The following is a 24838-nucleotide window of genomic DNA, read 5'->3' on the forward strand; positions in this document are numbered from 1 at the left end:
CCCAACAACTTAGTAAAAAATAATCTAAACAATGGAATATTTTGAAAGAAAAGTGATTTTTTTTCAAGTAAAGTTTGTCGTAAGTGAAGGAAGTGAACAGGGGATGCCTGTCAGACACAGAAACGATACACATCTGGATTCAAAGAGAGGGAGTGAGCAGACCAGAGGCACTGCTGCACAGGCAGGTTTAGGGCTGGCAGTGAGACTTCTGAAGGGAGCTGGGGATCTGCCAGGGCACAAGCTACCAGAGAATCAACTCAGAAGCAGCAAAGGCTCTACAGCTGTCGACCCAGCCCAGCGTAAGGCTTCAGAGAACACGCCAAAGCTTTCCTGAATAGCTCTTCCTCTTTTGCAGGGAGTACTTGGCCCCAAGGGGGCTCACTCTTCCAGAAATAATGACTTGGCTCTTGGCAGCATTTTCTCTCTTCCTATCTTTTATGATTTCCTAACAGTGTTGTTCCAAGAGGAAGAGGTCTGTGTCCAGGAGGCCTCAGGGTTTATCTGACCTTTCTGTGGACTTTGGGACCTCACATGCCAATGCAGTGCATATTATAAACCAAGCAGTCCTTAGGGAAATGAAGGAAATTAATGTCATGTAAGTTATAGTTGGCCTATTTCAAGACCACGAAATCCCATTATTCAGCCCAAATCTGAGACTGCATCCCAACGTTGAAAGCATATACAGAAGGTCTTCAGCTTGGGGAAGACCTAATTTACAGCACCTTGAAAAACTGCAGAGAAAGACATGGTCACAAATATTCTTCTGAATTAGAAGTAATCATACTAAGTTAAAGTATCAATATGTCAGAGTTTTGTTAGATCTCAGTTTTATAGAAACTAGTTATTACAGACATAAAATCTGAATGACAACATAAGCCCTTATTGAAATGTTCCATAATAACAGTGGAATTTCTTCTCCAGATAAGAGAAGGAGGCTAATGATTGGCTGAGTGGGAAATAAATCAATCCTTACAATCAGTTCTCTGTATCCATTGGTTTCAACTCCACAGATACAACCAACCAAGGGCAGGACATTTGATCCACGATTGGTTGAATCCGCATATGCTAAACTGTGATTAGGGATATGAAGAGCCCACTGTATTCATTGTACTCTAGCCATTTTACATAAGAGACTTGGGAATCTGTGGATTTTGGTATCTGGAACCAACCCACCACGGATACTTTGGGACAAAAGTGTATGTTGAGTATTTACTATGGGCAAAACATCTAACCTCTGCCTCATTTAATTCTCACTAGTGTGGATTCCTACACAGCTGGTATAGTTAGCCCCATTTCGTAGATAAGGATATTGAAACCAAGAGAGTGATTTTTGCCAAAGGTCACACAGAACTGGTGGAGCTAATACTCAAGTTGTCTACCTAACCCCAAACCTGAGCTCTTTACTCAGCCTTCCCCCTTTACCTTGAGAGTGTCCTGGTGTTTTGCTTAGAGACTGGCTAGGAGGAAGTGGAGGTCTTGTAAAGCTGGGTAGATCAGTGAATAGGGGAAATGCCTCTCCATCACAGAGGTGTGGGCACTGTTGGGAGAATTGACCCATTATAAAGCACCTACCCAAGCTTCACTCCTCTACCTCTCCCAAACTCCTTCCTTCTTATTCCTTTTAAGGCAGGATTTCTCCATTGACATTTTGGACCAGATAATTTTTGTTTATAGGAGGCTGTTCTATGCATTGTAAGGTGTTTAGTAGCATCCTTGGCCTCTATCAATTAAATACCAGTAGGAACTTTCCCCAGTCATGTCAATAAAACTGATGGAAGAAATGTTCACATACTGAGGTATGGGGAAGTAATTCTGGCTTATATATGATTTAACTTAAACTTTATGCCAACTAGAACAGCCTGTTTTGTGACCTGTTAAACTACATTATACATATGCTTTAACCATTAAAGAAAAGAGTGCACTGACCAGAAGTAAAAATGTCTATTTTAAAGATAAAGATTAAATGCCTCCATTCCTGAGACACCAGTGCTAGTACACTTCAGTGACAAGGATCCTTTCCCAGGCACCAAGGCTGTACTGACTTTTGGTGTACATGCTGATCTGTCATCTTTGAAATCTTGAAATAATGTACTCTTGTCATGTTTGATGTTCTTTGTTCTGACAGGACATAAAACTGTGCTGAAAACCATGCTTCTCAGGATCAGTTCCTCAAAGCAATCTGAGAGTCTGAGGCTGTAGTCCTCAGTTTAACTCCAATAAAGCTCTCTTCTATTTGTATGGTAGATTGATTATTGATGATTTCTTTGACGTTACTTTGTGTAGTCAACAAGTTATCAGAAAAACCCACCTGAGGTCGCCTGGAGTCTACTTTGGACTCAATGCCTAGCACAGACCCCTTGAGTCCCCACTGCCCTGGCGTCACAGAATTCTTCTGGTGCTTTGGTGAGTTCTTCCTGATATATGGACCTCTTTATGTTAAGTTTGACGTTCCTGTGACTTTTGTTCAAGTTGTCATCTTAAGCCTTGAAGTTTTATTGTGGAACCGGTACCATTCCTAGGTAGAAAGGACCTAGGAGGAATCCCTAGGCAGGAAAAGCCTAGAAGAAATTTTTGTTATATTTCCTAGGTGAAAAGGACCTAGGGAGAATTCCTAAGCAAGAAAAGCCCAGAAGAAACTTTGGAGTGCTTTCCTAGGCAGGGACCTAGAGGTGATATCTTACCCAGGAACCTAGAGGGAATTCCTAGGCAGGAAAAACCTAGAAGGAAATTTAGAGTTAAAAGTTTTGGCTGACCTCTTTTTCAAATTTGGCTTAAATTGGAAAGATTTGTATGTATATATTATGAAAAAGCTGTTTGAGAGCAAAATGAGAGACTGAGTCCATTCAGCTCTCAAAAGAAGGGACACTAGTTCCTTCCAGACCAGAGGCATTCTCAGGCAACTGACAACCTAGAGGAAGTGTCTGAGAAATGATCGTCATAACGAGTAGTGGTCCCACAGGGAACCCCATCGTGACACTTTATGTAGTTTATAGCTGTCCTGGGGATGCACGTAAGAATTTGTCATCCAGTGCTCTGAACCCGCACAGTGGTTTTAGACAGCTGGCTGGAGAAACCGAGACACAAAAGAGCTGCACTGACTTGAGGGCAACACCTTGATGAGCTAAGCTCGCAAGTAGCACACTTCTTTTTTTTTTTTAAGTTTCAGTTAAAGTTAAAAATTTCTGCCAAGCCAAAACCTCCCTTACTCTACTTTCCCTTGTCCCATAAAAAGCCTGATCCTACTTCAATGCCGGAATCATCTGGTCTTCCAGTAGCCTCGATGCTCACCAGCTGAATAAAGCCTTTAACAAATTTTATTCTGTCATGCAAGTCATTTTGTTTTGACAACTAACCTATTCACTGTAGACTTTCATTTATCTTTTCTCTCTAGAGTCATATTTTCTTCTTTTTATTCATTTCTGCTGTTTCATTCTGATTTATAAAAAACTTTTATTCTTCCTTGCCTTCCTCTGCATTTTTTACTTGAATATTTTTTAGATTTTATTTTGCAAATTATACATATTATTCTTTTTATTTTTTTATGCAGTTTTAATATTTTAACAAGCATTCTAACTTGAAATATAGAGTTTATCAACACCCCTAATAATACAAAGATTTAGAGCTTTGTAGTTGCAATCACGTTAAAAAATTTGCATTACTAATTTATTATTTATATTTATGTTGTTTTGCTTAAACCCACAATTAGATATCAGTGTTGGTGTTTTTGTTATTATTGTTAAATAAAATTAATTATTGCTTGTATTGTGTATTTTTTCATGACATATTTTCTAATATTTCAAATTTCCATCCAGTTAATCCTTCTTCCTTTCTTTCTTTCTTTCTTCCTTCCTTCCTTCCTCCCTCCCTCCCTCCCTCCCTTCCTCCCTCCCTCCCTCCCTCCCTTTCTTTCTTTCTTTCTTTCTTTCTTGTGAGTTGTATAATAGAAAACTGAAATTAGTCACCTTTATTGATAACAGTAGAGTCTATCATAAAACCATAATTGTGAGTTACTGAAATAGGGGGGAAATTGAGACCATTGGAGTACACAAAGTCTAGAAATTTAGATGCCAGTATGTTGGAGAAATCATCTAAATGAGTTATAAAAATCACCAAGAATTACAACTGGGATAGCATTGGAAAAAGTGACAATAACCTAGTTGCTAAGACATTCAAGGAAAAATGACCAGAGTATGGCAGATGAATATTACAAGGCAAGGTAGCAGTCAGTATGACCTAATGTACTGTCATAGCATTCTTTTTTTTTTTAAACATCTTTATTGGAGTATAATTGTTTTACAATGCTGTGTTAGCTTCTGCTGTATAACAAAGTGAATCAGCTATATGTATACATATATCCCCATATCCCCTGCCCCTTGCACCTCCCTTCCACCCTCCCTATCCCACCCCTCTAGGTGGTCACAAAGCACCGAGCTGACCTCCCTGTGATATGCAGCTGCTTCCCACTAGCTATTTATTTTACATTTGGTAGTGTATATATGTCAATGCTACTCTATCACTTCGTCCCAGCTTACCTGTCCCCATAGTCATGTCCTCAAGTCCATTCTCTACATCTGTGTCTTTATTCCTGTCCTGCCCCTAGGTTCATCAGAACCAATTTTCTTTTTAGATTCCATATATATGTGTTACCATATGGTATTTGTTTTTCTTTCTGACTTACTTCACTCTGTATGACAGACTCTAGGTCCATCCACCTCACTACAAATAACTCAATTTCGTTTCTTTTTCTGGCTGAGTAGTATTTCATTGTATCTATGTGCCACATCTTCTTTATCCATTCATCTGTGGATGGGCACCTAGGCTGCTTCCATGTCCTGGCTATTGTAAATAATGCTGCAATGAACATTGTGGTACATGACTGTTTTTGAATTATGGTTTTCTCAGGGTATATGCCCAGTAGTGGGATTGCTGGGTTATATGGTGAGGAAACACAAGCTTTAAATGACACATTAAACAATTTGAACTTAATTGATATTTGTAGGACAATCCATCCAAAAACAACGGAATATGCTTCTCAAGTGCTCATGGAACATTCTGCAGGATAGATCATATCTTGGGTCACAAATCAAGCCTTGGTAAATGTAAGAAAATTGAAATCATATCAAGTATCTTTTCTGACCACAATGCTATGAGACTAGGTATCAATTACAGGAAAAAAAAACTGTAAAAAATACAAACACAAGCAGTGGTTGGGAGTCTGCCTGCCGATGCAGGGGAGGTGGGTTCGTGCCCCGGTCCGGGAAGATCCCACATGCCGCGGAGCGGCTGGGCCTGTGAGCCATGGCTGTTGAGCTTGCGAGTCTGGAGCCTGTGCTCCGCAACGGGAGAGGCCACAACAGTGAGAGGCCTGCGTACCAGAAAAAAAAAAAAAAATTTACAAACAGTAATGCTGGGGAAGGTGGGAGAAAAGGCAACCCTCTTGCACTGTTGGTGGGAATGTAAAGTGATACAGCCAGTATGGAGAACAGTATGGAGGTTCCTTAAAAAACTTAAAAAAGTAGCACACTTCTGATTCCCTTTACTGTCCTTTAAAATTGTTAAGACCTTATAAATAAAATGAAAGTAAAAGATAAACTGTACTTCCAAAGCCTACCATCTCTCAGATGGGCAGCCACCCACTAGAACTCCAGCTGAGTTCATGTACCATTGGTACTGAACCAATACAGTACTATCAAATACTTATCTGGCCCTAAAATGACCAGGATGGGGCTCTTTTGACATTTTGAAACTGGTTTTTACATATGCAGCTAGAAAATAAAGCTGGCTTGATAAAATATCTTTTCAAAATTCTGACCCATAGGGAACAAAAGTATTTCTAGGAGAAAGCTTGAAGTTATAACTTTTACATGTCCTTGAAATGTAAACATAGCCTACATCTCCTGAGACTATGGCCTTGGCTTAATCAGCAGAACCTAAAACGTGAAACAAACAAACAAACAAACAACAAAAAAGAAAAAGGGAGAAGAGACCTTTTCAAACTCAAGTAGGAAAACTATGAGATCTCTGTGTATATCTGGATGTATGTATGTCTATGTATATGTCATAGACATGATATGTCTCTACCTTCAGGTGGTATTATCAAAATTAGTTTGTAAAAGATCTCTATTTAATAGCTTAAACAAATAGGTGCTTATATAAATTTTCAGAAATATAATAGAAATTTACTCAAAGGAGTTTTGTGTTCATGAGATATGGGAAATATTGAATATTAAATTAATATTCAGTATTAAAGTTAGTTTAAGTTGTTGGTATAATTAATACAGACATGGTTTTAGAGTCATCAACATTAGAATAATACTGTAATTGTACCTGGGTTTATGGGAAGTCAGTAGACTCCTGTTATCTCTGTTGGAAAATTTGTCAATAAGAAAATTAACTTGGTATGATGATACTTTCATAAGTAATAAAATAAATGGTTTTTAGGAAGATTCTTTAAGAATACTTATGTTTTATGGTATGTTTACTTAAAAATAGTTTCTCCAGATTTTTGTTTACTTGAAACTTTAGAGTTTTGCTAAGTTAAGTTTGATGATGGGAATTCATTTAATATCTAGATCATTTTTAATAAGATTAAATACTGAAACATTAATGCTAAGCAAGTCAATGTTTACCTACTTTTGTCTTTTATTAGAGAAAAACTAAAGATGTTTGGTTTATTGGACACACATCTTGTACCACATTAAGGAAAGAAATTATGCTGTGAGAATATGTGTGTTTCTAGAGGTTATGGAATATGTACATAAGTTTGCCAGTCAGGAAATGCTGGTATACACACAGTTCACAATTGTTGCTTCTTGGTTTTTTTTGCTAGCGATTCAGGTTCTTAAGGGTTAAAAATTGTAACACATATGTAATTAAACATACTAGAAAAATAAGAGAAACATTTCAATATGCAAGGAAAGTAGGATGTGTGATTCTAGTAAAAGAAAATATGAGGAATGGAATTGCATTTTGTTAAGGTAAAAAGAAAGTGATCGGGCTTCCCTGGTGGCGCAGTGGTTGAGAGTCCGCCTGCTGATGCAGGGGACACGGGTTCGTGCCCCGGTCCGGGAAGATCCCACATGCCGCGGAGCGGCTGGGCCCGTGAGCCATGGCTGCTGAGCCTGCGCGTCCGGAGCCTGTGCTCCGCAAAGGGAGAGGCCACAACAGTGAGAGGCCCGTGTACCGCAAAAAAAAAAAAAAAAAAAAAAAAAAGTGATTTTGTCCTGAATCTGGTTATTTCTAAATGGGAAAGAAAATAAGAGACAAATTTGGATATAGAAAGTTGTGGGAGGTTTGTGGAAAAGGCACCCTGAGAAAAGTGGTGGTCAGGACTGGCTGAGATTGAATTTAAAGGTAAGCTGCTGCGAAACTAGCATTTGGTTCTCTCCCTGTTAGGAGGACAAAGTTTTCTTGGAATATTGATCTGTTTTGATAACGGATTGTAAAACTTTCTTTACATTTTAAGCAATCTGTTGTCTTTCTGTATTTGCCTTTGAAATATTTTATTGTCACTTTGGCTAAGTGAATGACTAAACACTTTTTTCACAGTGACTTATTTGACTGTTTTAAAAACCTTTTTGATATCTTTGACAAACTTTCCCAAACTCAAATTCTAAATGAAGTCTTTTGGTTTAGAACTAACTTTGAGATATTTTTCTTTCCTTATAAAAAGAGAGATATTAAATTAATTAGGCATGTTGTCATGGGAAGCACTGTCAGTAAATAAAATATTCAGCTTTCTTTATGTAACAATAAAAAGTAATATTCAGCTTTCTTTAAGTAGTTTCCATACATATGGATACTACATATGCATTATAAGTGTTCCAGACACTTATATGCATTGTAAGTGTTCCAGAAATTATGTGAAATTCCTGGAAGTCTTATATGTCCTGACATAAAATGTTATCTATCATCAAAATTGGGACTCACACTAAAGGGACTGAACTCAAGTATAAGGGAAATGCCCAGCAGACTTTCATGCAAAGGCAACAACAACAGAATCTGTAAAGATTATGGCATGTATAAAGTCCATTCTACTTCTGCAAAAAATTAACCCCTCATTGTCAGACTTTTGCCATCCTGATGTCCTTGTAACATGGCAACAGTCTGCTCCTAAATCAGAGGAATTGAGATGTGTAAGGAATAGCTGTAAATTAAATAGTTGGGCCTTGGGAAACCCAAGATGACTGCTTGGCTCTTCCTGGATCCCTGGCAAACTCCATTTTTCATTTGATGGGTTAAAGCCTTCCTTTACTGCAAGGCTGGTGCCCTCACAATGACAATGAAACTGTTAGAAAGTGTTTTCTACTTGGGGTATACCTTCCACAGTCTCCAGTGATCAATGCACCCACTTTCCTGTGTAAATTGTAGGAGCCTTAACAAAAACCTTGCAAACTTCTTGAAATTATCACTGACACTATTGCCTTCAATCATCAGGCAAGATCAACAGAACTAAAGGAAATATTGGACTCAAGAAGAATAAGAATTAGTTATATGGGATTGAATGAACTGATAAATATAATGGTAATTTTAGTGATTTTTTTTATCTGAAGTATTACTGGCCTTTCATCTTTATTTTCCAGATATAAGGAAACATTTCCCCTAAGCTAATTATGACTTACACCAATTTGGTAAATTATACCTTTGTAATCAGAGTTAAAACTTTTACCTTGTCTCCCTTCCTGATCCCACCAGAATTTGGAAACTCTTAATTAGTGAGTATTCTTATTTTCATGGCAATGCAATTATTTGCATGAGTTCAGTAAGAATTTGTTCTCCTTATAACAAGACGCAGTTGGAAACACTGGCAATATTACTATGGCTTTGACCGAAATGTCACATTTGGGAATATACATAAAATAAAGTATGGCTAGATAGTTTTAAAGAACTAAGGTAGACTTTATGGAACCATATAGCCCCTTGAAAAAACAAGCTGGTACCTTACTTACCAGGTTCCCAGCAACCTTACCAGGTGATCAAGGAGGGCGACTTCCTGGCACTTGCAGGAACCTCAAGATATTTTGGATCTTGAGAAGAGAGAAAGCCTACCAAACCTGTAGGTATTACAGGCAGAATCTGATGGCAAGTCCTTGGCATGACTTTCCTGGCCTTAAGAAGCCTGTTGAAAGTTCCATTTGGATTCCTTATGAAAAGGTCCAACGAAGTCAAACTTCAAAGAGTCCATATGATCAATTACACTTATGTTAATAGTCAGGCCAAGTTTATTGAAACCAGACTTATTTTGTAAACAGATTAGTCTTAATTTGGCTATATTTTGTAGAGATATGGATAATTTTAGAGGGAAAAAATTGTTTCATTAATATACCTTCATGTATATTAAGTTCTCATGATGTTAATTATCTTTGAGGTTTGATATTTATTGCTTAAGACTCATTTCCTAGATGGCTCCTTGTTTCTATGTTACATTTCTGTGAAGTTTCACTGAATTATTTAGAAGACATTCTAAGCTTGGTTCTGAAGCTTACCTCAATAATCTATCTTTGGATAAAGATCAGATGCCCCATAACCTGCAATGTGTACAATCTCTGCAGGAGATTATGCACATTGGAAAGGAAATCAAACAAAAGATTCTTTGAAGCCACGTTGTAAAATAATGATACCTGATAATACCTTATCAGGTATTGTCTACTAATCCATGTGCTCTCAAATTAAAGGGCATAGACTCATGGATTCACATCTCTCATTTAAAAAAGTCCCCTCCACCCAAGTGAACTTTAACACCTATTCCTGACCTGGCTTTCACTGACTGAGGCAAGTACCATCAAGCCAAGATGAGAAGAAGACATCAGTGGTAGAAATGGACCCAAGAATCTGGACCAAGCCTGTAAGACTCACTCTATCAGTTCAATTGAACTGTTTACCAAATGTTTATCTCTCTATCAAATTGAAAATTATTGTTTTATTTCTAGCTATGCTTTTGCACCAATGTTCAGGATGAAAAGAACATTGTGTAGTAAAGTTGTCACAGCGTATAGTTACTGAGGGCAATTTAACACATTGTTGGATCTGTCATCAAATTAATCAGTGAATACAAGACTGATTTAGGCCCCTCTTAATACCTGGCACCGACTTTTCTGATGTTCCAAACATTACCACTCATCTAGAATGACCTCTCTCTGGCCTAACATTTCAGGTTCAAATTCTTCAACATATTAATGTGTCCATCCCTTGTCTGATACTGTCCTCAGTCTTTAGAGACCAGATACAACATACTCTAGGACTGCTTCACTTTGTTCCTTACTTAATTAACAGATGCCTTAAAGAGAAAAACACGAGTAAATTATGCCAGCTACTCTTAAATGTCAAATGCCATACAGATAGCTTTTGGAAAAGCTGCAAGAAAAATGATCCGTGGTTTAATATTATGTTAAGAAAACTTCCAATTAAAACAAGGCTATCATTGAGACTGCTTGTGCTCCCCCAGGCTTTATCTTTGCTTGTGGTATTAGAATTGACCCACTTTCCCAAAGATGGGCACATAAATGTCTTAATAGCTGGCAAATAGAATCATTATGTTTACTGGTACATTATGCTACCCCATTGTTTCTATATAAGGCAATAGATGAACCTCCTTTCTCTGTTCACTACAGAGTCAAGAGATCCATTTTAGCAGGATACCAAGATACCTGGTGGGGAAGTCTTTTGGGAATCTCGATTCGTAGTGCAGGAGTATATGTAAGCAGAGAGATGATCAGAAATCTATCAGTCACCATTGGTCAAATAGCTGAGGACACTGCAAAAAGCACTGCAGCACAACAGACATCCCTAAACTCCTCAGCCCAAGTAGTATTTGATAACAAGGTTGCCTTAGATTTTCTGCTGGCTTAACAAGAGTTGCTGTGCTATTGCTCACATTACTTGTTGCACTTATATCAACACCTGTGGAAAAGTAGGCATACACTTAGAAAAAAAATTCCCAAAAGGCAAAAAGGCTAAAAGATGTATGGGAAACTAACCCTTTAAATAATCTCTTTGGTTAGCTTCCCTCAGTAATAGGCGTTTTTTCCCCTGATTTGCTTTATAGATGATTGTCACTGTTGTAGTACGTATTATTATTCTTTTCCTAGCTCTCAAGGTACTCATGACATGTATCACTGTTTGCTCTAAGTTGACTGCCCCAAACACAAGTATAAAGTTTGTGCAACAATTTGATATAATTGATAATATACCCTGTGTTTATCCATCATCATATACCTCTGTGTTTACTTTGGTTGATTAATTAATTACTCCCCAATGAGAATAATTAGGCAACTCTTTTCCTAGAAAAAAGAGAGAGGAAGTCCTAGCACCGAGGGATATGTTGGACAGGCAGCAACCACTCTGGCATCAAGGGACAAATGCTTTGGTTATCACTGCTTTCTTTTGAAAGATTTTATTCAATCAAAAGAAATGATGGAAGAAATTTTCACATATTGGGGTATGGGGAAGTCATTCTGGCATATACATGATTTCACTTTATGCTAACTAGAACAGCCTGTTTTGTGACCTATTAAATATACGTTGTACACCTGCTTTAACTGATAAAGAAAAGGCTGCATTGACCAGAAGTAAAACTGTCCATTTTAAAGATAAGTAGTAAATGCCTCCCTTCCTGGGACACCGGTGCTGGTGCTCCTTTCATGATAAGTCTCCTTTCCCAGGTGCCAGGGCTTTACTGATCTGTCAGTAAATGTGCTGTGTATGTGCTGATCTGTCTTTTCTGAAACCATGAAGGGATGTACTCTTGTCATGTTAGATGCTCTTTTTTCTGACAAGATATAAAACTGTTCTGAAAACCATGTTTCTCTGGAACTATCGGAGACACTGTCTCCTGGAGTGTAGTCCTCAGTTTGCCTCAACTAAAACTCTCTTCTATTATTATTATTATTAATTGATTATTGATGATTTCTGTCAACAAGACATATCCCCAGACATTGCCAGAAAGGCTCCTGGGATGAAGATCCCCCTTCCCCAGTTAAGAACCACTGTTTTATGCTGACCAATCATCTTAGTTTGCCTTGGACTGAAGGATTCGCCAGGGATTTAGTATTAAAACCAAGACAGTTGGGGACAAATTGGGATGATTAGCCACCCTACGAGTGGAATTTCATCTCCTGCTTAAATAAAGTCTGTGTGGAGAGCGGCATCGTGTTGATAACATGGTGGCTGTCCTGGCAGTCTTCAGTTTCTCTAGATTATTTCTGTACCAAGCACATCTGCCCAATACTGCTTTCTTCCCCACTCATATCTTTCAGGGGGTGTAGGGGAAGTGACCTACTTCACAGAGGCTAGCCTCGTAGAAGACCAGAGAGAATGCTGGGGGGCGGGGTGTGTGTGTGTGTGTGTGTGTGTGTGTGTGTGTGTGTGAGAGAGAGAGAGAGAGAGAGAGAGAGAGAGAGAGTTGGGAGGGGCAGTTGGCCGCTGGACTTTAGAGCTCATTGGTGCTGCCTGGGTGGGTGATATGCATGTGTGTTTATACCAGGAGTTAATGGAGACTGGATGGGGGAAGGTTTTCAGCTCTGTATTAATTTGGCCTATGCCTATGAGATATGCACATTTTATTTGGTACAGTATTTTGCAATATTTTTATGAGTTATTCTCACAATTTAACCAAGGATGTTTCCCTGAGAGAAACAAAAGGAAAACCTCAAAAGTGGTTTGTTATCAGGATTATTTTTGCTGTGCTTTTGAGAATACATTTGCAATAGTAATAGAAATTTTGGTTGTTTGCTTATTTACGAAGCACTTCCAAAAATACATCATTTGTCACTCAGCCTTTTGCTCTTGATGTCATTCATTTGCCCATTACAGGATGAAAATAAGTGCGTTCTGAAAGTGATAAGAGACCTGCTGAGGTCAAATGCAAGATTTTGCGTCTGAATAACTGGACTCTGCCTCTTATGACTCCAGACCCCTCCAAGCTCTGGGAGAATGAGTCCTGCATGTAAGTGCTGAGTCTGGGTTGCTGTAAACCTAAATGGTAAAATGACAAGTGTAGACGCGGAGGGTGTGAATCACCTCTATTGCCGTGACTGTCACTATGACCGTGGCCCTTCCGCCTTCTCCGTCTTCAGCAAGTGGGAGGATGAAGCAGGTTCTGTGAGGGTGGTTCCTAAGACCCACAGTCGTCTGGCACCAGCATCCTCCTTGTTGATATCTGCCTGTGTCTTCCTCTGTGCTCTTCGACACAGGTGTTGGGGGTGTGATTTGCTGTGTGTGATTGCATTTTCCTTGATTATGTAAACGGGTGTCTTTTGCCAAGAACTCGCCATGCCCCGAAGCTCTGAGCTTGGTCCCTCCCATCGGCTGACTTCATTTCATTTTTTTGGGAGGCGTATTTTTCAAGTTGCAGAGCAGTAATAACTGGCAGTGCCTCTTGGGCATAAGGTACCTGGAGTTCAGGGACCCCCAACCCATGACAATGACAGCAGATGAGTTGGTTTTCTTTGTGAATGGCAAAAAGGTAAGCAGAAGCTGACCCTTTCTCTGGTTTCCCTGATCCCCGGGAGGGATGTGTGTCCTGCGGAAAAGACCTGTTCTTGTTCTCTCTCTTTTGTGTTCTCCCTTATTTGTTCGCCTTCTCTCTTTCTCTCTTCCTTCAAAGCTGTCGCTGCATTTGGGGTAACACTGGGGAAAGAAGACCTTCTCAGGGTTAGAACACAGTCAAGATACTCACAGGGTAAAGCAGTGATGGGGAGGGAAGCGAGAAGAAAGGCGTCTGTGAGCTCACCCATGCTCCTTGCCACCTCTTCGCGGTAATAGAGACACTGGCAGGAAGCTGAGAAAGGTGGGCAGGGTTCTAGGTGAGATTGGAGGTCACCTCCATTTCTGTGTTTAATCAAATGTATCCTAAGGCTTTTGTTGCTTTCTTTACTGAGAAAAGGAGCAGGAATGTGTTTTCTTGCTAATCTCAGGGTATAAGATGTACACAGCTTTTTTTTTTTTTTTTTTTTTGCGGTACGCGGGCCTCTCACCTCCGCGGCATGTGGGATCCTCCTGGACCGGGGCACGAACCCGCGTCCCCTGCATCAGCAGGGGGACTCCCAACCACTGCGCCACCAGGGAAGCCCTCAGATGTACACAGCTTTGATTCTGATATTTCATCTGTGTAAATGTTAACAGCTAAGTTGTGTGAGGACATATACTGACATCTTGTGGCAAGCCACAATTTTTATTTCTTAAAGGGCACGCTTTCCCCCCCCCCACACACACACACTTAGTTATACATATACATGTTGCAAACCTCTTACTTTGATAAAAATTGCTCACTTGGATTAACTTCATTGCTGCACAGGGACCTAGGGAAGGTGGGGATGGTAGGGCAGAGGGCGGTTATGATAAGGGTACCAGTCCTTGCAGCACCGGAAGGGTGAGCATCTTTGCGGATCTTAATGCAGGTGCAGGGAGAAGAGGGGGCAAGTACATCACCTTGTCTCCACTGTCCACTTGCTCTCCCTACGCGGGTGTTGAGGTGCTTGCATCTGCTTCAGCTCCCTTGTTGGAAAGGAAAGCGACAGTGAAAGGGTAGCATTGGCTGCATTGTGAATGGCCGTGTGCACAGCATGAGTGATGATTATACCCCATCGTCAGAGCAATTTTATTCGTTTTGCAGCATTGGCAATTTTGAGTTGAGAAACTGGGTGACTTTGGAGGCAATTTTCAAGAACTAAAATGCATCTAGTGCTTAAATTGTCAGGATATATTTGGGTGAGTAGCAGGGGAATTCCGTGAGCCGCCACAATGTCAGTGCTCCCAGGACTGTTGGATTCAGTTTGAGTGGTATCACTGGGTGGCCCTGGGAACTGGGGTCAGCTGTGCTCTTCCAGGTGCAGAGCTGTCTCTCTGTGCCGACTTCTTTTCAGGACTGGTCTCTGGTAGCAAACTAAGAGGCAGGACAAATCTTCCTTGTTGGTGGCTGTTAGACTTGTGGCCAAGAATTCCAACGACTTTGTCACATTCAGCAATTGCATTGTAGAGATTTAAGAAACAGTCGTTGAATTGGCTTTCTCGATCCATTACTTACACAGTGGCATCTTCATGGCATTTTTCGAAGCAATTTTTATATTGGGTGAGCAAACGGATTCAGTGACTTCCAAGGCACAGTCTCACTCTAAGGTTTGATTATTTATTAAGCCATCAGTTCACGTGTGACGGTACAAGCTTCTGTTCTTCTTTGGGGACGGTTTGCTATGATGCACCGGATCTAGAAGCGAGCATTTCAAGGTGAATCTGGTTTGGTGAAAATTGTTTCCCCATGTATTTTATTTTCACCTTAGGAAAGCAATTTAAAATTTGTAGATAGTATCATTACATCAAACCCTACTATCTCTTTTTTGTTTTTTTTTTGCGGTACGCGGGCCTCTCACTGTGGCGGCCTCTCCCGTTGCGGAGCACAGCCTCCGGACGCGCAGGCTCAGTGGCCATGGCTCACGGGCCCAGCCGCTCCGCGGCACGTGGGATCTTCCTGGACCGGGGCACGAACCCGTGTCCCATGCATCGGCAGGTGGACTCCCAACCACTGTGCCACCAGGGAAGCCCAAATCCTACTATCTCTTGAAGCTTCTACTACTACAGGTTTCTGTGATGAATATCAGTGCTTTTAATTTTATAAACACGCAGACTTTTGAGAATCTGCTGGAAAGGTGGTGAGGCAATGCAAGGAGGGATGAGGCGAAAGCAGCGCTATAAAAACTAGACCAAGCGAGGGAATTCCCAGTCAAATAAAGACAGCTGTAAGTTTCTTCCTAATTCTATTCCCAAGATATTCTAGATCTTTTGTTACCAGATATTGTGCAAGGAGGTTACCAAAGAAGCTGTTGGTACTTAGTGACTCACTCTTAAATATGAGCTTCCTACTCTCTCTGTTTCAGACCACTGTCCAGGATTCTGTCTTCACTCACTGTGGTCCTGGAGAGGGTGTAAGATGTCAATGATCAAATACCTCGAGGGCCTTCTGTGGTGGTGACAGGTCTTGGTGACGATGGTTTCCACATCTGATCTAGAGTCAGAGTCGAAGGGAAAGAGCTGCCCAGGATTTTGGTATCACCGTAGTGACCATCCTCTTGAAGGACAGGATTCTTGTTTTTCTGAACAGTCACTCTCTGGTTAGTGGAGATGGTGGCCCCTAGAGGAGTCTGGGAAGATTCGGCGTGTAGGGTGCAGTTGAAGGTGTCCAGGAGTGACCCCCACGAGAAGCAGCAGTCAGTGAGGAGGCAACAGTCACTCACTCACCCACCCACCTACCCATGTCGTCGACATTTACAAGCTCCTCTGAGGCCTGAGCCTATGGGACACATAGGTACTGGAGGAATACAATCCCTAAGACCAGGCAGTTACCATTCAGGAGTTTACGAACTAGTTGGCAAAGTGGACTGTGATTAGGTAAGGTACCATATTCCAAAATGTATTTCAAAGAAAAGTATCCCCACCAGATACTCTTCTTAGATATCCCTAGACCACTTTGTATAGTGTTGGCACATAGTAGGTGCCCAATGAATGTGGACAGAATGAAAGGATGAATATTAAAACCCTGAGAAACCCTCTACTAAAGAAACGTATTTTTCAGACTTTGTACTTTAAAGGTATTTTAAATTTACAAGGAGTTCAAGGAAGGTTGGACCACTTGTGGCCGGGGTGATAGGGAAGTGTTTGGGGTCTTCTAATAAGTCAAGATGCAGGTGAAAGAGGAATGGAATGGCCAAAGGCACAGGAGTTAGAAGGTTTAAGTTGTATTTTCACTGGAGTATGAAGACCAGCTTGGCAGGGAAGCAGGAGGGGAACAGGCTGAAAATGAAGACTGGGGACACATTGAAAAGGGTCTTGAAAGACAGCCTAAGGAACTTGGATGCTACCTTGAATATGTGGGAGGTCACTGAAGGCACTGAGCAGAGAACTGATGGGATGTGATAGAAGGAGAGCAGCAAGGTAGGAGGAAGGGGAGGCAGGAGCCTCTTGGTAAGCTAAGAGGACCTTATTGCCATCTTTGAGAAAGGTAATAAAGACTTTTATTTTGTGCATTTATGATTTAATTTCCAAGAGAAAAGAAACAACTCCTTGTGTGAAATTTATAACCAGGAAAATTTGAACAAGCTGTACCTGTGGGGTGTAATCATAAAAGAAAATTAATTTTATCTCCCACTTTCCTTTCAACTTTATTCAAGGGTAAATTTTGGTAGTTTCATGACCTTCTGGATTACTCTTAGTGAACAAAAAATCCTATGGGCAATTATAAGTTGCCAAACACAGTTTCATTTCAGGACAGAAAGGAGAGGGTAGTGAGAAAGTTCTTATTTATTAGGTGCTGGTGTAGGATGACTTCCCGCTGCTGGGAACCTTCAACTGCAAGTCTCATGACATGGGGTAGGGGGCTGTTTTCTCAGTCTGGCTGTTCTCCCTCAGCCTCCAGTTTCGGGAGGTCCACTCCACACAGACTCTGATGGAGGTCCCATCACCTCCTGTAGTCAGTCTTCCAGGAATGATTTAAACACCTCCCAGCGAGTTCTCTCTCTCACATGTGGCCTGTGCTGGGTCCATGGCACAACAACTTCACATCCTTTGCTCTTCCAAACTCTGGAAGTGCACATCAGTCCTTACACTACAATTCTTCCTCAGCTTGTCTGGTAAGACCTTTTCTATCTTTTAGCTAAGCCAGACCACCATATGCCCTGCAGCATGTGAGCTTTACATGGAGGGCTGTAGAAGCCCCTCATGAGGTTGGAGGTGTGAGGCAGATTCCTCCTCCTCCTACTTTAGGAAGATGTGAGAATCATAGTGCAGGTCTCTCTAAAGAAACTCTTATCACACATTCTCTCCCCTTGATCATCCCAATCACCCGACCCTGTTAGGCGTGATGATGCATGAGGAGAAGTGAAACAGGTTTTCATAGATTTCCTTTGATGATTTGCATCTGAAACTAGCACCACACCTCATGGACAAACTTTCTGCCTTATTGAACATTCTGTTTGTGGGCCTTTGGTTTGAGATTTCTTCTCCATTTCTAACCTGTGTTAGTGCTGTTGACTGTGATGACCCAACGCATACCACACTCTGTTATGAGCACAGGCCAGCAGACTGGCCGTCCACCGCCTGAGAGTCCACCCTCCAGGACGCAAAGCCAGAGGTCTGCATGCCACCGCTCCCAGCTGTCCCTGGCGTTCACAAATGTGCTCCAGCAGCTGGAAATGAAATGACTTGTTCAATTTGAAGGGAACTTTGCCTTGGTCAGCCCAGCACGGCCGGCGCTGTACCTAAGTGCTCTGTGGTGGGTCCAGAGCTGAGCACTAATGCAGAATTTTACAATTGCAGCATGTCCGGAGGTACACGATTTGGCTTGCAGCTGATATGCTCATCTTATAGAATTAAGAAAAACACCTTCGTTTTCATGATATATGTAGCACATCTCCATTAACTCTACAAATTCTTGGGTGAGACGATGACTAAGTATACCTCTGATATAGTTTTCTTTGGTGTTTGCTTTTATAGGTGGTGGAGAAAAATGCAGATCCAGAAACAACCCTTTTGGCCTACCTGAGAAGAAAATGTATCCTGACTTTGGAGCAGGGGCGAGGGAGAGGGGGCACTTGGGGACTCGTTCTCTGGGCCTTACCCCATTTGCTAGTGACTGGTCTGGAGACTGTGAAGTGCAGAGGAAAGAGCACTGGGTTAGTTAGGGCTCTGGACCCCTGTGTCTTAGTTGCAACTCTGCCACTTGCCAGCTGTGTGACCTTGGGAAGTCATTTGAGGCTGGTGGGTCTGAAATTCTCAGCTGCCGAGTAAGAATATGGTTCTTGATGTTCTTCAAGTCTCCTGCATTTAAGGTTCTACCCTGGGCCTGTAAAACAAGCAGCTCCAAAATACCCTCCTTAGCTCTGGCAAGCTTCGTGGCCATTCCCCTCCCCCCACCCCCAGGAGGAGCAGAGCCTGCCTCAGCAGACCTTTGTTAATACGTAAATGGGCTTCCCGGGCAGGGTTTCTAGCTCTGCGAAGGTGGAGAGAAAGTCAGGGGAAGGGGTATTTTTTGGGGAAAATGCTGCCTGAGGTAGGAATCATGTAGAGGCACCATCCACTGTGGGAATGGCAGGCACTGGGAAGCATGGGGTGGGGGACTCCTGAGCAGGGTTGGGGTACTGCTCTGCTCCCAGAGTGGGGAGTGCTTCTGTAAGATCCCCCATCCCTTTTGTCCTTCCCTAGTAGGAAAGTATTCTGAGGCCCTGGAACAATACCAGCAGTAAAGCTAGAATAGGAGCTAACATTAATGGGCACTGACTACCTATGGGTGGAGTTCAAGGTGATTTATGTAGGCTATCTCACTGATTCACAGCGATCCCTTTAACAGAGGAGGAAGCGAGGCTGGATGTGTTAAGGGATACACCTCCCCCTCGTGTGTTCTGGGCAAATGCTGGCAGACCTGGACTGAAGCCGGGAGCCATGCTCTGAACTTCCCACCCACACTGGAAACTCTCTAGGGGTCTGTTGTAGAATGATACTCATCCTGACCTCTGTCTATAAACCCTTGTGGCTCCCAGAGGCAGGGACGTCTGGTGGCTCCTTGCAGTGACATACTTAGGAACAACAAAGGATCGTTTCAGCACCCTCAGAAGCCAGCCTGGAATCCATGGCCTTGCCTCTGGTTCTTTCACCTCCTATCAGATAGTGGCTGGCTCTAGTGTACTTTGTCCTGGATTTTTGACCTGGTGGGGGCAGGTCTGGAGGTTCACAGCACATGGACCTGATGGCGTTTTTTGTAGACCTGGAGTCACTCAGTGGGATCAGGGGACTGCGTGGGACTCCATTTCCAGCCCATCTACCTGGGTGGTCTGGAAAGAGAGGCTCACTCTTAGAGATTGTTGACATCAATTTTAGATTTCTAGTACAGTTTTGAAGACCTGACAGCCTCAGAAATTCCTGATCATAGCAGTTGGCTGGTTTAAAGGCCAAATCTCAAATGAACTCCAAACCTGAAAGTTGGCATGTAAATATGAAGTCCTGGTGGCTTCCTGCTGCCTGTGTTGAGAGTTGATCTGTGGGAGTTCCAGGCAAGAGAGAAGACACTAGCCTTGACTTCTACCCTGGCTTCCAGAAGGATGCCCAGGCTAGCAGAAGACCTCTAGACTACTTTGGGCTGCTTCCATTCGTCCTCACGTGCCCCTAGCGTGGTCTAAACTGCTGATCTCATACGTCCAGACTAGTGAAGAGAATAACTCGAGATCTAGAGATCCCTCCCCAGCTGTGCTTTAAAAGAAGCAGCAGCATGGTGGGGGAGGAGTCAGATGGCCGTGTTCCCTAACACTCAAGGTGACACAAGTGGCTGTCACCTTGCAGGGCGCACATTACATCTTGGGTCTCAGTCTTCCTCCCTTCGTTCCTTCATTCCTTCCTTCCTTTCCTTCTTTCTTTCTCTCTTTCCCTCTCTCTCTCTCTCTCTCTTTCTCTCTCTCTGTCTTCCTTCCTCCCTCCCTCCCTCCTCTCTCTCTCTTTCTCTCTTTCTTTCTTTCACCAATTCCTGCCCTACCTGCTAACCACATTATTATGAAGATCAAACGGGTCCATGGGTATAGCTGCTTTCCAAGTAGAAGATGCTTTATCATTGTTAGTTATTAATTTTATCTTGAAATTAGGGAAGTGACCAGGGATAATAGCCTCAGGTCCTTCCATCTTCAGTAGGAAGATAGATGGCCTGGAGGCCTGTGGGCCTGAGGGAAAAGCAGCGATGGAGCCTGTGTCCCCGGGAAAGAGGCCACCATAACTGCTGTTCTCCAGAATAGCCTATTAGTTAGGCACTTTGCAAGCGCAAAGTATCGGAGATTTTGTCTCCCCCAATATATAAGAGGTGGCTCCAATATTGGTTTCTGACCTCAAAAATATCTTCATTTTAATTTCCATTCACATATCCTATGGGATGGATATTCAGAAGCCCCTGGTCCAGCCCCTGGACTTCATCAATCCAGAAGGTTTGGCGGGCGGATGAGGGAAGCTGAACTCAGCAAGTCCCATGCTGGCTTGAATGGCTTCCTTGCGTGACCAGCTGGGGTGATGTGAGGGCTGGCCCACATACTCAGTCTTTGAGGTGCCTGATTTACCTGCCCAGTGAGACCACAGGGTTGGGGGACTGTTAAGACCACACCTAGAAGACCTTGATCCCAAGAAAATCTCCAGGATTAGAGAGCAGTGGAACTCCAGTCCCAGGGGTTGACACATGGGTGCTGGTGCCTTTCCTTTTCTGTACAATGGAATTGGCCTCATTCCCTGATCCCGTCTGAGTGGGAGGCCATGTGGGTCTGCTGCCTCCCGGGTTGAGGGGCCTGAGCCTGCGTGTGGATGAATGGCTCTTCACTCGAAGCTCAGTCCAGGCATTTCCCAGCAGCCCAACAAAGACTTTTTTTTCTCTGAGTTCATATTCTTTAACCCTTGACCATCCAGTGGGCCTGAGAGGGACAAAGCTGGGCTGCGGAGAAGGCGGCTGTGGGGCCTGCACGGTGATGCTTTCCAAGTATGATCGTCTCCAGGACAAGATCATGTATCCTTTGCCTGCTGGCTGATGGCCTTTGAGGACCGTGATGCAGGGGTCAGCTTTTGAGTGAGTGTGCGTGTGCGCATGTACACGTAAGCCCCTGTGTTTCTAAGTAGACCTTGGTCATGAAGAGGGACATTATAGAATGATGTCTTAGGAAGTATCTTCCTGGCTTATAAATATATATGGACAAGATTCTGAACTGCTGAAAAAAATCATCTTTTTAAAATTCAGACTTATATCACATCCCATGAAATCCTTCAGTAGGCCTCCATTGCCCCCAAATTAAAGTCCAATCTTTTTGTTCAACATGTGAGGTCCTTTAATTTTCCCCATCTTTCCTCTCCAGTTTTCTTTCTCTTCACGGGTCCAGCACTCTGTTCATGCAGAAACAATTGTGAACTACCAATGCTCCATGCCCATTCATTTCTTGGTCTTTGCAGAAGCTGTTTCCCGTCTTGAATGTCCTTTTCTCAAGGACTTCTCTACCTGGCTATCTCTTACTAGCACTTTAGGACTGGGCAAAATATCACCTCCTCTAGGAAGCCTTCCTTGACCTCCCAAGACTGGGTTAGGTGCCCCTTGTCTCTGCTGGTGCCATGGTGCCCTGTGCCTAGCCCTCCTGAAACACTTACCGTAAAATATTTCAATTTCATCTTCACACTGGCTTCTGTTTTCCTGAGTTGAAGGCAAGCTATTAGAGGACAGAGATTCCATCTTATTCACCTTTATTTCCTCAGCCCTCGGCAGGGTGCCTGGCACTTGGTTGGCCTTCAGTAACTGATGTTGTCTGTATGAGTGAATGAGCAATGAATAAAGGGATAGATGTGGGGAAGCTATTTCTAAGGGGTTGGTGTCCCATGCCACCTGGGGGTTTCCCCTCCCTCTCCCCACAGAGGAATGGGAGAAATGGAGGTGAGTGAAAGCAGAGAAGCAAAAGTGACAGGAGGTTCTGAAATTGAAGTGGCTAAGGACGGGCCCTGCAGAGAGAGGAGCACACTTTGGGCCTGGAAACTGCCAGAAGCTTCCTCTTGACTCAGCCTCCAGTGTCAGGCTAAGAGGCAGCTGAAAGTGACCCTGGCTCCCATGCTCCAGCTCAGAGGCCTAGGGCGCACCGATGTGTGACTCCACAGGACGCTGGAGGGGCTCGGGCGCAGAGTCTTGGGTAGAGAGGTGAGGACACCTGTAGAAAAGACAAGAACATACTATAGAGTGAAGAGAAGTGACACAGGCATCACAGATCTCCCAGACCCTGCACCCAGGTCTGCTCTGATGACCTGAGTGGTCGATGGAATGACCTTAATTTGGGTTCCAGTCACTTTTCTGCCAATGCCTGCCTGGCCCCCATTTGCTCCTTGCACCATGTTGCCGTGACAACTGTGGAAGGAATCGGAAGTACCAAGACGAGGCTGCATCCTGTGCAGGTAACCAGAGGCTCTGACCAAGGCTGCAGACTTGCTCTGGGTCGTTGGGCTGAGTGTCACTTCCCGGGCAAAGGCGGCATTCTGGCCCAGCCACCTCCCCAGATCCTCGTGGAGGTGAGGGGGTGGCTGTGAGGCAGGAAGTGGAGGCACCCGAGCCTGGAGCTCCCTCCTGTGTCTGGGTGGATGGTGACATTGCATGCCCCATGGGAACCAAGAGGTCAACTGGATCTGGCGGCTGTAAGTCCAGCTGTGTCAGAGCTGGAGGAGGAGGGGCAGGGGGACTTCCTCACCTTGTGCCCGAGCGTGCTTAGGAAGCCCCCTTGCCGTCTCAGACTGAAGATTCCAAATGCTCTGCGCCCCTTGATAAAAAGCCCACCTACTCCCTGCTCCCTCCAGTGGTAATTTCATTGCACCTCTCACCTTTCACCCATGGATCCTATAGACATGGGCTCATTAAAAGGGAGGTTAGCAAGGGCTGAGTCAGAGAACAGAGACACATGGGTGTCTGACCAGTGCTTTCTCCCTGATGGTACCAGGCACCTGAGGATGAAGCGAAATTGGGAACACTTTGGGGAGGAGTGGGCAGTAGTCTGAGGGGTTTGTGGAGAGAGAAAGGATGCTCGTAGACAAGGTGGAATGGAGCCCATGTGGGAGCAGAGCACAGTGGGAAGGAAAAGCCACTGTTCCTGGTGCTTACGTTTAGGGAAACTGAGGCAGGAGGTCCTTAGGAGATTGCATCATGGAAGGTGCCTGAGCCAGGCCCTTTTCTTAATCTTCCCTTGACCGTGTCATTCAGATCCTGCCACCCTTGTGCCCCTTATGTGAGTCTGGAGTCAGGATCGCCGGTTATATAATTAGCAAACTAATTATACTATTATATATTATAATTATGCTATACAAACTAATTACATATTAGCAAACTACGTATAATTAGCAAACTAATTATACTCCCTGGAGGGAGCATCTTGGGCCAGTCATGTGGGGTCAGAGCGCGGTGGGGTGGTATTGCTTCACTGTCATGTCTTTGCTTCCTAGGCAGGAAAAGGGCAGATTACTAAACTTGTCCAACCTGGAGCGGATGTGAGAAGATTAATGAGGGCTTGTACTTTTCTTTGAAACATAGATGAAAGAAAGAATGAACCATTTAAACACAGGGATCGTATCCGTACAATGAGGCGAAAACCCTCTCTTTCCAATGGAATAGATCCTTATTCCTGATGTACTTCTTCTGGCTCCAGATAAGCTGTAGATTCCACTTCCTCTTGTCCATTTATGTTTTTCTCTTGGCTTCTACGACACCACACTTCCCTCATTTTCCTCCTACCTCCATGCTTGCACCATGTACAGCTCTTCCTCGGCTCAGTGCCTAATTGCTGCCGCACCCTGGGCTCTGGCCTGGGCCCCATCTCTTCTCCACCTTCACACTCTCCTGAGGTGAGTTTAATGCCATCTACATGTGAATGCATCATCTTTGTATCTTCAGTTTCGACCTCTCCTCAGAGACCAGACTCCTCTTTCCAGCTGCCTTTCCAATCGCTAGATGGATGTCTAATCTCAAACTTAACAAAACCCTATTTTCCCCCCAACTTCTTTCTTCCTCCGTCTGAGTCAGTGGCAAAAGCATCCACCCAATTGCTCAAGATAAAAATCTAGGAGTCACCTATGATTCTTTCTCTGATACACCACACCCAATCCATCCAGAAGTAGTAACTACTCTACCTCCAAACTTTACAATGAAATCTTCATTTTTTTCCTCTGTTTCCCCCATTAATGTTTGGTTCAAGTCACTATCCCCTCTTGCCTAGGCCACTTTAGTGTCCTGTTCCCCTGTTTCTTCTCTTGCCCCTACAGCTATTCCCTGCCCAGCAGCTAGAGTGATTCTTTAAAAACACGAATTCGATCATAC

The 24838-nt window shown here is 43.1% G+C and overlaps 1 protein-coding gene across 3 annotated transcripts in view; it reads left to right on the forward strand.

Moving 5' to 3' along the window:
• Positions 1-13324: 13324 nt before the first annotated feature.
• Positions 13325-24838, forward strand: part of XDH (xanthine dehydrogenase) — a 61027-nt gene continuing 49513 nt past the window's right edge. For 2 of the 3 annotated variants that reach the window (XM_060026874.1, XM_060026873.1), the window contains exons 1-4: positions 13325-13462; positions 18481-18538; positions 21418-21514; positions 22824-22932. In XM_060026874.1, coding sequence (XP_059882857.1) covers positions 13415-13462; positions 18481-18538; positions 21418-21514; positions 22824-22932 — 312 coding nt within the window. In that variant the 5' untranslated portion in view covers positions 13325-13414. Of the gene's footprint in view, positions 13463-18480; positions 18539-21417; positions 21575-22823; positions 22933-24838 lie in introns of those variants that run through there. The other variant, XM_060026876.1, reaches the window with a different exon arrangement.

The sequence above is a fragment of the Delphinus delphis genome, chromosome 12, assembly GCF_949987515.2.
Source record: "Delphinus delphis chromosome 12, mDelDel1.2, whole genome shotgun sequence".
Taxonomy (NCBI): domain Eukaryota; kingdom Metazoa; phylum Chordata; class Mammalia; order Artiodactyla; family Delphinidae; genus Delphinus; species Delphinus delphis.